At 34.6% G+C, this 17,150-nt stretch overlaps 1 protein-coding gene across 4 annotated transcripts in view; it reads left to right on the top strand.

The window, feature by feature from the left end:
• Positions 1-13,718, top strand: part of PHF14 (PHD finger protein 14) — a 191,642-nt gene extending 177,924 nt beyond the window's left edge. For 3 of the 4 annotated variants that reach the window (XM_064380363.1, XM_012450733.3, XM_064380362.1), the window contains one exon: positions 12,875-13,718. Coding sequence is in view for 2 of the 4 variants with exons in the window: in XM_012450733.3 (XP_012306156.1) it covers positions 12,875-12,886 (12 nt within the window). In the remaining 2 variants the exon portion in view is untranslated. The remainder of the gene's footprint in view (positions 1-12,874) is intronic. The other variant, XM_012450730.2, reaches the window with a different exon arrangement.
• The last annotated feature ends 3,432 nt before the right edge of the window (positions 13,719-17,150 follow it).

The following is a 17,150-nucleotide window of genomic DNA, read 5'->3' as shown; positions in this document are numbered from 1 at the left end:
ATTGTCTGGAGATGGCTTTAAAGGACCATAAATACCAACTACTTTATGATGACTTCCCATTTATATCTTCAGCCCTCAATCTATACCATGCTCTAAACTCACATATCCAACTGCTACTTGTCTCTACTAAACTTTTAATAAGGACCTTTAAACATACCATGTACAAAGCCAAATTCTTGATTCCCATCCCTCAACTTCCCCTACCCTCACTAAAATAGCCCTATACCTCTCTTGGTGGTTATAGGATTAATTAAAGAAGATTTTTGTTATTGTTTTCTCACATTATCAGTGTGTAGACTTTTAACATTAGACTTTTCCCCATGGCCACAAGATGGCTACGGGGTCTCCCAGTATTGTATCCTCACATTATAATGCATAGTGGCGAGCCTGTGGAAGTGATCTCTGGGGGGGGTGTGTGTGTGTGGCTTTTTGTTTGTTTTTAAGAATAAGGAATACTTTCCCAGAGGCTCTTCTGTAAGCTTCTATACATGTCTTATCCAGATTGTTTATGTCTCCCATAGGGTCTACCATGATAATAATAGACAAACACATTTGAAAGAAACTAATGGATTTAACCGGGTTATTTATGTGGAATATTCACTGCAGTGAAATTTCATTTCTGTGACTTGCAATATTTATTAAATAATTACTATTGTATTTGTATTAAAAAATAGTGACATTTACCATTTATGTATACAGAGCTGCTCAATTTAAAACCATATTCACTTGAGTATATATGTGTTTATCTGTACATTTACATATATAAAAGAAAAACAAAATGTAAACATCATTTCAAGAAGGTGAATTAAATCACTTTTAATTTCTCTTCCAATTCCAATAGTCAGTATTTCTTTAAAAATCAAAGATTTAAAGATCAAAATGCTTTGTATTTGTAAGAATATGGCCTGCTTTTTTTTAAGCAACTATATGCCTAAAAAGGTCGTAAGTCAATTTAATAAACTATATTTGTCTAATTTCTGTGGTAATTAGACAAGGTATATAATATCTTATATACCTTTATTTTTTTTAAGCTACTAACACAGTGCCTGACACATAGCTAGTTAGGTGATGCTCAATCAGGGAGGAATGGATAGAGAGATGGCTTATATAGCTTGCTGGAGATCTGTTTTCAAGTAAGATATTTTAAAATTTCATTGTATAAAATAATTTTGTTCTTAGGTTTTATAGCTTAAATTATGAAATATTGAGAAATATTTTATGCGTATAGAGTAATTAATGGTCATAGAAACCATTGGCTAAATGAATGCATTTTCAGGCAAGCTTTGTAATTGATTTGATACTTGCCAAGTAGCCTGTTTTGTGAATCATTTAAGTACTTACCAGTGGTGGTTCTCGTTATGGTAAACGTTCAAAACAATTTTAAACATTTAATCATTCTTTAGTAAAAGCAAAGTAGTAGCTAAGACATAACCAGTAAATTCAAGATGTGGAAATAGTGAAAATAGGGATGTTATTTTTTACACTGGTTATAAAGTGCCACTATTGAGGAAATTTTTTGTGTGGAATTTTCTAAAATAGCATTTTAAATTTTTCTTGAAGCAAATTCAACTTCTTTTTAATCCATGAAAAATTAATGTGCCATAGGAGATGTGTTACTTAGATGTCTAATGAGCTATTAAGTTCCAATAAAACTGTGAAGATTAATGGGTTCACTCTGGGGAAAATAACATTCAATTTGAAATAAGGATATTTGAGGCAACTTAATCTGTTCACTTGGTAGTAAAGTTTTAGAAATTCGCTTTCTACACATAAGTTCATTTCCAAACCATATAGTCATTGATGTTGAGTTTACATTAAAAGAGCGTATAAGTTACATTGAGAAGTATTTGTTTTAAAGATTCACAATACTCATCTTTGGGCATGAGGAAGTATATATTATTTGATGTCATAACCTAACTCTGTAGCATATTAATCATAAAAATATTGTCCTTATATATTATCATGGTTCACTTACTTTGTCACCTCACCTTTCTCAGTATCTGGCACACAATCATTGTTCGATAAACTTTTGTGGGAGGAAGAAAGGAAGCATTGTAGGAATAGAAGTGACTTCAAGAGTTAATATCGTCTTAAAAAGATTAAATGTCTAATCTATATTCCAAACTCTTCTAATATGAGAACAATACGACAAAGTCTGTCGATGGGTTACCAAAAAAAAAAAAAAAAAAGATGTGAATTGCTATACATTTTCACTTTGTTCTGACATTTTATACTTAATTCAGTTAGTCCTGGATCAAATAATGCTCATATGGAGGAATTTCTTAAGCACCTCTTTTTTCCTTATATAATAGACATTATTTTGAAACCCCTGATTAAACTTACTGAGATAAAATGCCAGTATTAATACGGACATCTACCTCCCAAAGAAACCACAGTTGAGGAAATAGAAACTGATCATATTACATTTTACCATATTACAGTTGAATCGTTCACTAATGGTTCTTAAACTGCATGAATTTAAAAACATGACAATGAATTTCATGTGTTAGGCATCACTCAGTGTTACTGAATGACTATGATTCTACTAGCTGGCAGTGAATACTCATTTATAGTGTAGAGTCTGTCATGGACTGTCCATATCATGGAAATGCTGAGCCCCGTTTTCCGTAACTCTGCCTCTCCATATTATTTTGGCAGGTAGCTTTATAGTATTTGAAATCCAATGTACTTACTTCTAAATCATCTAACAAAAATTAGATGTTTGTCTGTTTTTATTTTTTGTTGAGACAACTTTAGGTTTAGAAGAGTTGTAAAAATAATATGGAGTGTTCTGATATACCTTTCACCCAACTTCTCCTCAGGTTAACATCTTATATAAGCATAGAACAATTCTCAAACCTAAGAAATTAATCTTAATATGATACTGTCAAATAAACTATAGAACTTATTTGTATTTTGCCAGTTTGCCACTAGTATTCTTTTTCTGGACCAAGATTCAATCTAGGTTCTCCTGTTTCATTTTGTCAGTATGTCTCCTCAGTCTCTTCCAGTCTGTGGCAATTCTTTACTTTTTCCTTGCCTTTCATGATCTTGATACTTTTGAAGAGTACTATTCAGTTATTTTGTAGAATGTCCCACTATTTGCGTTTGCTTAATATTTTCTCATGATTAGATTGAGTTTGTGCCTTAATGGGAAGGCTCCAATAGATCATAGGTGATGTCACTTCTCTGTGCGTCACATCAAGGGAACAGGATGTCACTATATATACTACACGTTACTAGTGATGGCAGCCTTGGTCGATCAGTCAAGGCAGTATTTGACAGTTTTCTCCACTATGAAGTTACTTTTTTTATTTTGCTTTAACAAAGCAGTTTTAAATTATTTGAGTTTGGAAGACAGTTTGGGGAGTTGTCTTATTTTTAAGTTACTAAGGAGTTTTAAAAGTCTGGTTAAATTGACTTCATATTTTTGTCAATCTTGTGGTATTTTCATTCATACAATGGGGATTTAAATAAGATATCTTGGCCGGGCACGGTGGCTCAAGCCTGTAATCCCAGCACTTTGGGAGGCCGAGGCGGGTGGATCACGAGGTCAAGAGATCGAGACCATCCTGGTCAACATGGTGAAACCCCGTCTCTACTAAAATACAAAAAATTAGCTGGGCAGGGTGGCGCGTGCCTGTAATCCCAGCTACTCGGGAGGCTGAGGCAGGAGAATTGCCTGAACCCAGGAGGCGGAGGTTGCGGTGAGCCAAGATCGCGCCATTGCACTCCAGCCTGGGTAACAAGAGCGAAACTCCGTCTCAAAAAAAAAAAAAGATATCTTAGGACTCTTTCACCTTTTATACTCTATGACTTGATGTCTCTTAGGAGAAGTATAAGACAATAAGAGAGATGTCCCATTTATATCATAGTGGCATACAGATTAGCCTGAAGTCCGTCTTTGAATTTGATTGGCTTTTGAAATGAATACCTTGACACTCTTTTGCTTAACAAGGGTATTGTACATTGAAGACATCTTATATTAAAACAGTTTCTAAATTTCCTAACTGAAAATCTATTATCTAGACATTTTATTATTTAGATACTAAGTTGTTTCTTAGTCTCAAAATTGTCAGTTTATCTGGCCTCAGAAGTAATAATATTAAAAGGTTTTTAAGTATTGAAATATTTAAATCAGGCTGTTTTATGTCTTAATGCAAATTACAGTTTTCACTCTGAATCTTATAAACTTGAGTCAGTGAAATCAAGTTCTTATGTAAGTAATACTATTTTCCTTAAGAGAATTTGTGTTATCTTTGATTTTTTGAATATCTGTTCTTTATTATAGAGTGACATTAAGATTGTTATAATGCCATTTATATAAATTCTATTTGTTTTTGGTTTTTGACAGTGATATGATCTGTAACTATTCTTTTTTTTTAAGTTCCGGGGTACAGTATGTACAGGTTTATTACATATGTAAATGTGTGCCATGGTTTGCTCGGAACATCAAGACTCAGCAAAGGAAATATAAAATATACTTAAAATCTTTTATACTAAAAATATAAAAATGTATTTTTAATATTTTCTACTGCTTTTTATTGTGATGTCAGTTAAAATGGCCAAAGATGATTATTAGTATTTTTTGGGTTTTTTTCTGAGAGAAAAAAATATATATTTAATACCTATGAAATGATGATTTTCTTAATTTTCAAAGAAAATATTGAAATCAATCATAATAGAGACGATTACCACAATAGAAAAGTGGGCAAAAATTAGGAAAACTACATTCTTGACTGTATCAATGTGGGTATCTTGGTTATGATGTTACACTACAGTTTTGCAAGATATTACCATTGGGGGAAACAGAGTAAAAGGCATAAGGGATCTCTGTATTATTTCTTACAACTGCATGTGAACTACAATGATCTCAAAATTAAAAGTAAAATTTAATTTTTGAAAGTACAGAAAACTGGCCAGGTGTGGTGGCTTACGCCTGTAATCGCAGCACTTTGGGAGGCCGGTGTGGGCAGATCATGAGGTCAGGAGTTCGAGACCAGCCTGGCCAATATGGTGAAACCACATCTCTACTAAAAATACAAAAAATTAGCTGGGTATGGTGTCGCACACCTGTAATCCTAGGTACTCAGGAGGCTGAGGCAGGAGAATCACTAGAACCTGGGAGGCGGAGGTTGCAGTGAACCAGATCGCACCATTGCACTCCAGCCTGGGTGACAGAGCAAGACGTCATTTCAAAAAAAAAAAAAAGTACAGAAAATTTAGGAAAGGCAATTTATAGAAAGAAAAAAATTCTAACACCTAATAAACAGATGAAAATATATTTATTTGTATTCACAATGCAAATAAAAAGGGAATGAGAAGCCTCCCAAGTAGTTGGGATTACAGGCACACGCCACCACACTTGGCTAATTTTTGTATTTTAAGTAGAGACAGGCTTTCACCATGTTGGCCAGGATGGTTTTGATTTCTTGACCTTGTGATCCACCTGCCTCAGCCTCCCAAAATGCTGGGATTACAGGTGTGAGCCACCACACTGGGACGACTTTTTTTTTTTTTTTTTTGTAATAATGGCAGTATAGAAGTTAGTTTTGGTAAAATTTTATTTTAGGGTCTGACTAAGCAAAAAAATGTTTTTCTCTCAATACAAGTTTTAAGTTTAATATAATGAGCTGAATGTTGTATTAAAATTTTCATTGTCCAGTGAGAAGGATAAACAAAATGCTGTCATATTTTATTAAGGAAGACATTGCTTTCACAGTGGCCAATCCTAAACAATTCATGGTTATTGTTTATATTAATGAATAAGTAATGTTGTGCTGTATATACTTTTTTTTCGTGTGTATGACAAACTTAGTTATTGCTGAGTAATTTCTAGTCATTTATATCTGAAAATTTTAATGGGCCAGTCACTGATTTTTATTTAATCTGAAAATCTCCTGAGTGTGGAACTGTAATTTGACTAGCGATCTTGCCTGTCTTGAACATTTTTAGATACTATTTTGGCCTCGTTTTAATTCAGTAGAATTTTTTTAATTTCTGGGAATTTAAACTTGTGTGCATGTTTAGGTATAAAATAAAACAACCTAAATTTAGAAATATCATTCTCATTGAGTACCTATTTGGAAAGTATAAGCTTAGGTGTACCATCTTTAAATATTGGCTCTTTTCGATTTTTGAAATGCTACATTTAATGAATAAGAGATGATTGATGTAAAAATATTTTCTGAAGAACCTCTTTAAATATCATGTCTTAGTACACCATAAACTTTTAATTAGTACATATTGGACATGTGTTGTTTTCATTTGAAAATATATTTGTGTTGGCCCATTATGGAATTTGAGGGGGATTTCTGGTTACTTTTTTTCTGTAATTACTGCTGACTGTATACCATTTTATCAACCTAAATACTTCAAAAGCAGGTAATAATTTTTAAATAAAAAATATATAAATGAAGGAAAGTTACCAGTGTTGGGGCCTCTAGTATAGATTTCTAGCATACATCTTCATGCATATTTCCCAAATATTAATAGTTTATTACAGAAGGAAAATTTTCTGTCATCAAGACCAAGTTCGTCAGTTATCAAACATAATCATCATAAGAGAATTCACCTGTAAGAAAAGGCTATTACAGTATTCTTAGCCCCTTCAGATTAGCACCATATCTTAAATGTGTGGTGTGTGTGTGTGTGTGTGAGTGAGAGAGAGAGAGAAAGAGAGAGAAACGGAGCCTTGCTCTGTCGCCCAGGCTGGAGTGCAGTGGTGGCGTGATCCCAGCTGTCTGCAACCTCCACCTCTTGGGTTCAAGTGATTCTTATGCCTCAGCCTCCCGATAGCTAGGACTACAGGCACGAGCCACCACACCTGGCTAATTTTTTGGTATTTTTAGTGGAGACGGTGTTTCCATGCTGGCCAGGCTGTCTCAAACTCCTGGCCTCAGGCGATCCACCCAGCTTGGCCTCCCAAAGTGCTGGGATTACAGGCCTGAGCCACCGCACCTGGCCAGATATCTTAAACACCTAAAAATTTCCATTATAAAAGTTCTAGCTTTTCATGTTTATGGAAATAGTAAATTTATAGAATTGGGATTGTGCCCATTAAGAGTCTACCCTAACTCATGCTTATCATCCATCATTCATTTCCTTTCCTTATCCTCTTTTGCCATTCCCACTTTTCACTCACTGATCTTTATTGCCTTTAGTGTAAATATGCACTCTTCAGATGGCTATGCCAATCCTTAGGGCCTTTTTTCCCAGATCAGAGGGAGCTCTTCTCGATCCCAAGTCATACATGACAAATTCAGTCTTTCTCTGGGGGGCGGGGCAGGGGAGGAGTTTCGCTTTTACCTCCCAGGCTGGAGTGCAGTGGCGCAACCTCAGCTCACTGCAACCTCTGCCTCCCGAGTTCAAGCGATTCTTCTGCCTCAGCCTCCTAAGTAGCTGGGATTACAGGCGTCCACCACCACTGACCCATTTCTTTGCTACCAAAAGCTGCCACAAAGAAGTAAAAAGTTACAGGAGATGCTAAAAACTTAACTCTACTCGATCTGCTCCTTAATCATGTAGAGAGAAGTGGTTACTCAAGAAAAGAAATAGTTATTTTTGTATTCTCATACATGAAATTAGAAATTTGTTACTGTCCTTTCTCTATCTTATTTGCTATTAAAAATAAAGAATGTGCTGTTGTATTTAATAAAGGGAGATTTCTTTGATTAACTATCTTTGTTTGAATCACTAAATAGAGAAAAAAGGTAAGGTTTAAAAAAGAGCTCTATTCTACTTAATGATGTATGTGTTTGAGCTGAGTTCACTAAGAACACCCCAAGTTGCTTTAATTTTGTAATATAGCCTTAGAATTTCTAATTAAATATGCAACTTGTGTCATAAGAAAAAAAATCTTATGCTTTTTACAGTAAATTTAATTAACCATTTCTTGTAAGTTCATTTCAGTATCTATCATGGCTCACTAAAGTTGGAATTCAGTTGTAAAATGGTATATTAATTGCCTTTTGTATTAAATGAAATAAGAATCTCAGATATGCAAAGTCAGGAAATTTAATTGTGGTCTTCAATTGCTTATTCAATGCATTGGAAAACTGAATGCAGAAGTATCGAAAAAAAGGCCAAAGGTTGTTAAATGTAGCACATCACACACATTTTGCACTTTACTTAATGATCCAAGTGTTTATTACTATGAAGTAAATGTACCATTTAAAGAATTATGGTGGAATTGTAAAACGTTAAAAACTCTAATTAATTTCAGTCTGAAGCATGCAGTGTGCTCATTTTGCCTAGAACATTTTCATTATCGTCAGTATTTTTCCAGTTATTAAGATAAATTTTTTCTTCATCGTGCAGCACTAGCATATTTTCTGTTTTCAAAACATAGTTTTATATGCTGTTGAGACTTACGTGTCTAGCACGTTTTTAGATGAATAAAAGAATGTAGTTTTTGACCACAGATTGAAACGATGTGGTATATTTGCTTTTCTACACTTGTTCCGTAGCTGCCAACAGTTAGAACAGGTTGAGTGTGTCCACGTTTCTTCCCTAAAAGCTATATGTATACTTACATTTTTAAAAGAACCATTATTAAGTTATAGCGATAATACTGACTTAATTTGCATCCAGTTATAATAACTGTTACCTTCTCTGATTAGGAAAGTGAATATTTAAAATCTAAAGAAAATATCGTAAGAATATAGAAACATTTTAAGTTAGTGCCCGTCTGTGCCTTCTCACTTCATTTTACTATTGCACTACCATGTATGCTTGCTTGATGTGGAGAACATACTTGGTAAAATAAAAATAACTGACATCTTCTTTTTGTAATCATAGTGTCTTGTAACTCTTACTTATTTCTGGAAGTAGTGTGTTCATACGGCCAATTATAAAGGGACTTAGCAAACAAAAGCTATGTTTTCTGATTGCGAAAGTAATCTATGCTCACGATGGGAAAGCAAGAAAATGTGGCAAAGCACAGATAAAAAAATAAAAATAGTATCACCATTATGAACGTTTTAGGTACTTAGGAATTTGGAGTAGAACAATGGAAAGCAAACTGTTAATTATAGCTGTAGATTTCAGCGTAGAGGCTACAGGTGCCCTGCACCTCTCCTCATAAAATCTTTGCCAATACATTTTACTAACTTTATTTGAATTTAGGAAAATTTCATTAAGTAGCCATTTTTATTTTCTGTTTCTTTAGTCATTTTACTTTGAAATAATTTTAAATTTACAGAAAAGTTGCAAAAATAGTATAGAAATTTCCCATTTGCCTTTTATCCAGTTTCCTGTAGTGATACCATTTTATATAACCATAGTACAATTACTGAAACCAAGACATTGACTTTGAAAAGATACTACTAACTACCCTATGAACCCTTTTCAAATTTTACCAGTTTTCTCACTGATATTCATTTTATAGTCCAGGATTCCTCACTGCTTCAATCATCAAGTCCTCTTAGTCTCCTCCAATCTGTGACAGCTCCAAGTCTTGTCATTCATGACCTTAAAATTTTTTTTTTTTTTGAGACGGAGTCTCCCTCTGTCACCAGGCTGGACTGCAGTGGCACAACCTGGGCTCACTGCAACCTCTGCCTCTCAGGTTTAAGCAATTCTTCTGCCTCAGCCTCCCAAATAGCTGGGTCTACAGGTGCATACCACCATGCCCAACTAATTTTTGTATTCTTGGTCGAGACTGGGTTTCACCATGTTGGCTAGGATGGTCTCAATCTCTTGATCTCATCATCCTCCTGCCTTGGCCTCCCAAAGTGCTGGAATTACAGGCATGAGCCACCATGCCCAACTAACCATGACACTTTTGAAGACTGCCGTTCACTTATTTTATAGAGTGTTTATCTGATGTTTGCTCATACTTAGAATTAGGTTATACACTATTGGAAAAGATACCACAAACCAGAGGTGATGTGCCCTTTTTAGTATATCATTTCAGGGTATTAATATATATTAGTGGGGATATTAACCTTGACCATTTGGTTAAGGTGGTGTTTGCCATGTTTCTCCATTATAAAGGTACTTACATTAACGTCTATAAAGTTATAAATAAGTAATAGGGAGAGTTGCCCCTTTGTACAATCCTTTTATGTAAAGGATTATAAGATTTTAAGAAATCTTTTAAACTTGGCAGTCTACAAGGTAAATATGAAATTATCTGTACTCATAGAGTGTAATTTGTATTCAGTTATTACCTGAGTGATATAAATTCCAGATGCTAAAATAGTTGGCCATTGTTCGGAGTTGATTACCTCCTAAGAGGAAGGAAAAGAATGGGTAGGTTTTATTAATTGGCATCAATGCTATGAACTATGATCTAGAACTAAGTCACATTTATAAATAAAGAACAACAGAGGGGCTCTTCTATCACAAATTGATAGTGCAAGCTAACATTTAAAGAAAATCTTGCAAGTTTTATTTAGTGATAAGATAAACATGCCAGTGTTTTTACTTAATTTCGCTGTTAGAATAACTCTTAGTCTCGTATTGCCACCTGGAGTATCCGGCCATTATTACGTGGTCCATCTGTGCCTAGAAATTACCATCCTCACTGCAGCTCTGTCAACGTAGAAAGAGCAAGGCTAAGGAACCAAATTTTGTTATTTGATATTATGGGTGTTACTGTTAATTGAGTGCACATTCTTGAAATTCCACATATAACTAGCAGATCTACAAAGTTGTTATAGTCAATGTGTTTTTTAGAGTATGAATTAACAAGTTTAAACATTAAGAGGTAAGCCTGTCTACTTTCCAGTAGCCTCAAAGGGTACATTTTCTTCATGACTGTTTTAGAACATTTCATGAAATAAGTGTCAAACTTATCAGGGTTGTCACTAAGAAAATGATCCATGTAGCTAGGGTCTTCTTTCATTGGGAAACAAACAGATGTCTTATCTCAGCAGCGAGAAGAAAAATCCTGCTATATATCAGAAGAAATTTTTGCTTGCCTGTAATATCCAGTAGTAAAGAAATGCTTTGGTATAAAGCTTCCTTTGCAATTTCATTTATTATGCAGTCATTTGTCAATGATACTTGATTTGCTGTCTAAGTGACTTTAATGATAATTAATCTGGAACTGCATGTAAAGTTCTTACAAAAATTGACCTGCAGTGTTAAAAAACACAAATTAGCACTTCTAAAAAGACTTCCTTAGAGCTTTATTAGATCGAATTTTAATGCTTTTATTTATGATAAAAATCTATTACTATTATTTTGATGATGTTACAGCAATTTTAATATTATACTCTAGCAATTAGAGTTGAATGCCTTTTTCAACCCTTCATAATCATTTTCTGCATGTGGGTCACAGCTATCCTTGTAAAAGGAAGAAAGAGATTGGCTCTTATTTGTTATAAAAGTGACTTAGCATAAAAGGCAAGAAACTTTAAGACAAATCCTCAACATAAAGAAAGGTGTGAAACAGTTATTTACCTGTCCTGAGAAGCAGGCAGTCTTAGAAGGCATGCATCTATAAACTATACTTTATAAAAGAAAAATTCAGCAGCAAAAGACCAACATTATATTAAGAATGTTACTTAACTGGCATATCTATATATCTCTTATACATATATTAAAACATATTCAAATAAATGGAAGTTGCAAAATTTTATTTCACTTAACTGTGTTCCAGTAGCTCGTATACATAGTTAAATATGAAAGCAAAGTATTTAAGTACTTCCTAGTCCTCAGGGTTATTATTAAGTCTTTACATTTCTGTTTTGACTTAGTGCAGTGTTGAAGGTTGCTAGAGAAAACTAGATAAACCAAGCTTGTTAAACCAGGAAGTTACATGGTGCAGAAACTTAGTAGACTGTTCGTGTAATAAAGGCTCCATCCTTCTCTTATAAATGAAAGGACATGAGCTTGATAATTGCTGTTTTGGCTCATGCTGCTTCAAACATTTTGGCTTATTTTATTTTCAATGCTGTTATAGTAAGTCAGGATTGCTAGACATGTGAGTACTCGCAATCTTAACTTACTGTAGTTAAGTAAGAACAACTTGATGCTTTTCCAAATTATGTAATAATGCAGGCATGCCTTTTATTCATTCATTATTCCACTGTTTCACGTAGTTCAGAAAACATTGATTGGACTACAACTGTATAGTAAGTATGTCCTGTTGACGGTAGGACTTTTTATTGGAATGTAGTTAAAATGTAATCTCTAGGAAACTGTCTAAAAGTGGGAACTGCGTGTTCATTAATCAATTTTCAAGAGTCAAACTTAATTGAATATATCTATTCACTGGAGATAAAATAGGGAAAAAATGACACAAAGTGGCCATCATACTTGGAAAAATGTATTAAAGTTACATTGCCAAAATGATATTCAAAACCCCATTCCTGGTGTTATACATATCTGTAATAATTCAGATTGGTTAATCATATTGATAATTCCTCCACTTTCCCAGTGTTAACAAAGTCTGAATCACAGATTCTGTTGAGTTTAGAGAGACAAAGTATATAAAAGAAGCTTTTTTCTTTCACCTTAATGATGACTGGCCAGTGTGTAGTTTGTCATAGAAAACAAATATGTACACCTTGGTTTGCTTTTACTTAATAAGTCGATTCATGAAGTAGGGCTCAATAATTATTTAATTCAATTACTTAATTTGGTTTCATTAGGTACAGAGTGGTATATTTGATGATACTGATAATTATTACTGTTGTCTGGAAATACTTAAGAAATTGATGTTTATGCTTTAATTAACTCAGAAAAGAATGAGTACCTTTATGCCAGTTAATAGAAATAAATAATCTTATGTGATAAATCAGAAATATTAGGAAAATAAGACTGTTTTGCAATTGGGTATTGTTGAAGGAACATGTCTGATGAGATGGGTTATAAATTGTAAGATGAAATATTTTTCCTGACTCTCATTATTTATACTTTGAAGGTTACCATTTAATATTGAACACAAGATGCACTTCATTTCTGTGGAAGCAGACATTATGATGTCACTTCATCTATTCACCATGTTCCACAGGAACCTGCTATGAATTATGAGGCCACCACTTAGAATCGAAACTGTAGAAGATTGTAAGCATTCTACAGCCTGACATGCACGTGCTTCCTATTTTAGACCTCACTGATCTTCAGATAACATATGGTGGTACAAGTAATTGGAAAATTGGCACAGCTATCAAGAAAGTATATTAGATGGGACAAAAAATGCCATGCTGGAGCACATGAACTGTCTTAGAAATTAAATTTATTGTTTTTTATGAAGCAGTGAAGTAAAAATACCTGTTTCATCCCCTGCAAAGAACGCTTTTCAGTGGCAAGTGTTTCCAAAGTAATTTTTAGGGCATTGATAAAATTGGTTGCTTTTAAAAACATACAGCAAATTTTAATGCGTACTATAAAACAAAACCTGTAAATATTTAAATGTTATATAATTTTATCATTTGTGTTTAGGATTACTGGAATCATAGTAGTTCATAGTTCTACAGATACAGTTAAAATGTGTTAAGTATAGCTGATTAATGCCCTAAAGTTTATATTTTAATGTTTTCTAAAATTTATTTCACAGGAAGATGAAAATGAACCTGAAAGAAAAAATATATCTCAGGAGCTCAGCATGGAACAGAAAAACCCAAAGAAATAAAAGATTTTCTGTAGTGTTTTTGAAACGTTTGCAGCTTATGTAATAACAGATAAAATTTCTAATTGTAAAATGTTAAACTGTAAAATCTAATTTGCAAAATGTTCTCAATAAAGTCATTCAAAATGAAATAGGAGCTTGGATTTGGAATTCATATATTTTAGAGTAATTTTGACTTTTTTATTTAAAAGCTGAACCTTTAAAAGTTTTTAAAAGGAGAAAAATTCTTAACTGAAATTTGAGAAGAGAGAAAGAATTTTATTTCCCTGTAACCTAACTGTTAACACATCTAAATATGACCTAACAGAAAACTCTGAAAGTATTTTTTCTCCTTACTAAACTCTGTATTCTTCTTTAAGGTCCTTAACAGAATTCTGATTATCAATATCAAGAAAAACCAACATAGTTCAAAAATAAACAGGGAATGCTTGCACACGAAAATGTTAAAACCAGTCAGTGCCACAAAGGGAAATACTGATTTCTGATTTCATCTATTTATTTATCACGATACCCTATGATTGCAGGGAAAGACTAATAAGAAATGATCATTTAACACTCTCTCTGCGAAGTAATGCCGTGGTTTATAATTTATGAAATATTTACTAAGGACCTGCTGTGTGCAAGGTCTCATACACTTTTCCTGGACATTTCAAGAATAGTTCTTGTATGTATTTCTTTGGCTTAGGAATTTTTCAAAATTCCTCTGACCCCTATCTTTATCAGAGTTCTCAATAACCAGCCACTTTATTCTCCCCAGTTCTAATGTCCACGCTGCCGTTTGCCAACGACAAGAAGAGCAGTGAATCTGCTTGCTATTTGCCAAGCCAAATGGTTTTGGCAGATGTCTTTGTTTGATTATTTAAGGCAGGGTTTCTTAAAATGAAAGGCAGAACTTTGGGAGGCTTTTAAGAGAACGTGAGGATAGAATCAGTGTGTTTGCCTTGGAGTCATAGAATCATATGCATTCAACAAGCCCAGTAAGTGTGTGACAGTGGGACACGCTGGCAGCTATGATGCAGTGGGCTAAGATGGAGGAAACAGAGTAGTTAAGACGGAAAAATCGGAAAGATAGTCTCAAATAATCTCAGTATGTATGTGAGGAAAACATCTAGAGCCTCTAGATGGGCTCTCTAGACTAATGGATTCCCGGGATGAATTTTGGAGCAACGACGTTAAGCCAAAGAGTAGGTTGAGATGGCAGTTCAGAGTCTGCAGGGAGCCTTTGCAATACGCAAATGTGAAAATTAACTTGACATTTTTCCCACATCAATTTATTTTATAATACCCACATTCATGTAGATTTGGGTTATATCAGTAGTTTCACTTTCAAAAAGAAGAAATAATACATGAGTCACATAAAAGTTAATATATTGGATGGGCACAGTGGCTCATGCCTGTAATCCCAGCACTTTGGGAGGTCAAGGTAGGAGGATCATGAGGTCAAGAGATCAGGGCCATCCTGGCCAATACAATGAACCCCTGTCTCTACTAAAATTGCAAAAATTAGCTGGGCATGGTGGCACACACCTGTAGTCCCAGCTGCTCGGGAGGCTGAGGCAGGAGAATCACTTGAACTTGGGAGGCAGAGGTTGCAGTGAGCTGAGATCGCGCCACTGCACTCTAGCCTGGTGACAGAGGGAGACTCGGTCTCAAAAACAAAACAAAAAAACCTAACATTATGTTTCAGGTACTATGCTAAATGTTTAAGATGTATCGTGCCACTTAATTACGAACTTAGAGGATAGGGACTATTGCTCTTGCCATTTTACCAAAGATCAATTGGAGGCTTAGACGGGGGAAATAGATTAACCAAGGTTATGTAACTTGTAATTGGCAGAGTAAGAGTTCAGACTCAAGCAATGTTACCACTAAGAATCACACTTAATCATTGTGTAATACTAATACCACACCTCATTTGTTCCACTGTCTTTCCTAAAAATGTACAGTCTTATTAGCACTTCGTTCATCACCTGCTGCATCTTCTTTAGTTATTTCTCTTCTCCAATCTCTTAGCTACGCTTTAATTCATTTCGAAGACTTTGATTTAAGTGAAGTAAGTGAAACGACTATAACCACTATTCTATGTGCTCCATAACATGCTAATCCTGCTTTATGGTTTTTTGGTTTTTTTTTTTAACATCAAGTTATGATGGAACAAGTATGAAAGCACCTATTGCTTCTCTAAGGTTTTTCAAGAAATTTGTGGCCATATTTTTCAGTAGATTGTTCAGATAATAGTATGCTGTTACCTCATCATTTAACACTTGCATTTATGAAATAGAACTATTCATGTGAATCACAGTGACACTTACCCACCCTGCACACACTTCTTTTCTAAATATATTTTATTGCAGTTTAGGTTTTGGGGTACATGTGCAGAACATGCAGGATTGTTGCGTAGGTACATACATGGAAATGTGGTTTGCTGCCTCCATCCCTGTCACCTATATCAGGCATTTCTCCCCATGTTGTCCCTCCCCAACTCCCTACCACCTGCTGTCCCTTCCCTTGTTCCCCACAACAGACCCCACTATGTGATGCTCCCCTCCCTGTGTCCATGTGTTCTCATTGTTCAACACCCACCTATGAGTGAGAACATGCGGTATTTGATTTTCTGTTCTTGTGTCAGTTTGCTGAGAATGATGATTTCCAGGTTCATCCATGTCCCTACAAAGGACACGAACACATCATTTTTTATGGCTGCATAGTATTCCATGGTGCATATGTGCCACATTTTCCTTTTCCAGTCTATTACAGATGGGCATTTGGGTTCCAGGTCTTTGCTATTGTAAACAGTGCTGCAGTGAACATACCTGTGCATGTATTTTTATAATAGAACGATTTATAATCCTTTGGATATATACACAGTAATGGGATTGCTGAGTCAAATGGAATTTCTATTTCTAGGTCCTTGAGTAGTTGCCACACTGTCTTCCACAATGGTTGAACTACTTTACACTCCCACCAACAGTGTAAAAGTGTTCCATTTTCTCCACATCCTCTCCAGCATCTGTTGTCTCCAGATTTTTTAATGATAGCCATTCTAATTGGCATGAGATGGTATCTCAGTGCATTTCTCTAATGACCAGTAATGATGAGCATTTTTTCTATGTTTTTTGGCCTCATATATGTCTTCTTTTGAAAAGTGTCTGTTCATATCTTTCCCCCACTTTTGGATGTGTGTGTGTGTGTTTGTTTTTTATGGTAAATCTGTTTTAGTTCTTTGTAGATTCTGGATATTAGCCCTTTGTCAGACGGGTAGATTGCAAAAATTTTTTCCCATTCTGTTGGTTGCCAGTTCACTCTAATGATTGTTTCTTTTGCTGTGCAGAAGCTCTGGAGTTTAATTAGATTCCATTTGTCTATTTTGGCTTTTGTTGCCGATGCTTTGGTATTTTAGTCATGAAGTCCTTGTCTATGCCTATGTCCTGAATGGTTTTTACATAGGTTTTCTTCTAGGGTTTTTATGGTGTTAGGTCTTATGTTTAAGTCTTTAATCCATCTGGAGTTAATTTTAGTGTAAGGTGTCAGGAAGGGGTCCAGTTTCTGCTTTCTGCACATGGCTAGC

This window comes from Aotus nancymaae, unplaced genomic scaffold, assembly GCF_030222135.1.
Source record: "Aotus nancymaae isolate 86718 unplaced genomic scaffold, 86718_ANA_hifiasm-v0.15.2.pri h1tg000025l, whole genome shotgun sequence".
NCBI classification, from domain to species: domain Eukaryota; kingdom Metazoa; phylum Chordata; class Mammalia; order Primates; family Aotidae; genus Aotus; species Aotus nancymaae.
The sequence above is the reverse complement of the archived record's forward strand: the minus strand, read 5'-3'. Positions and strand labels throughout refer to the sequence as shown.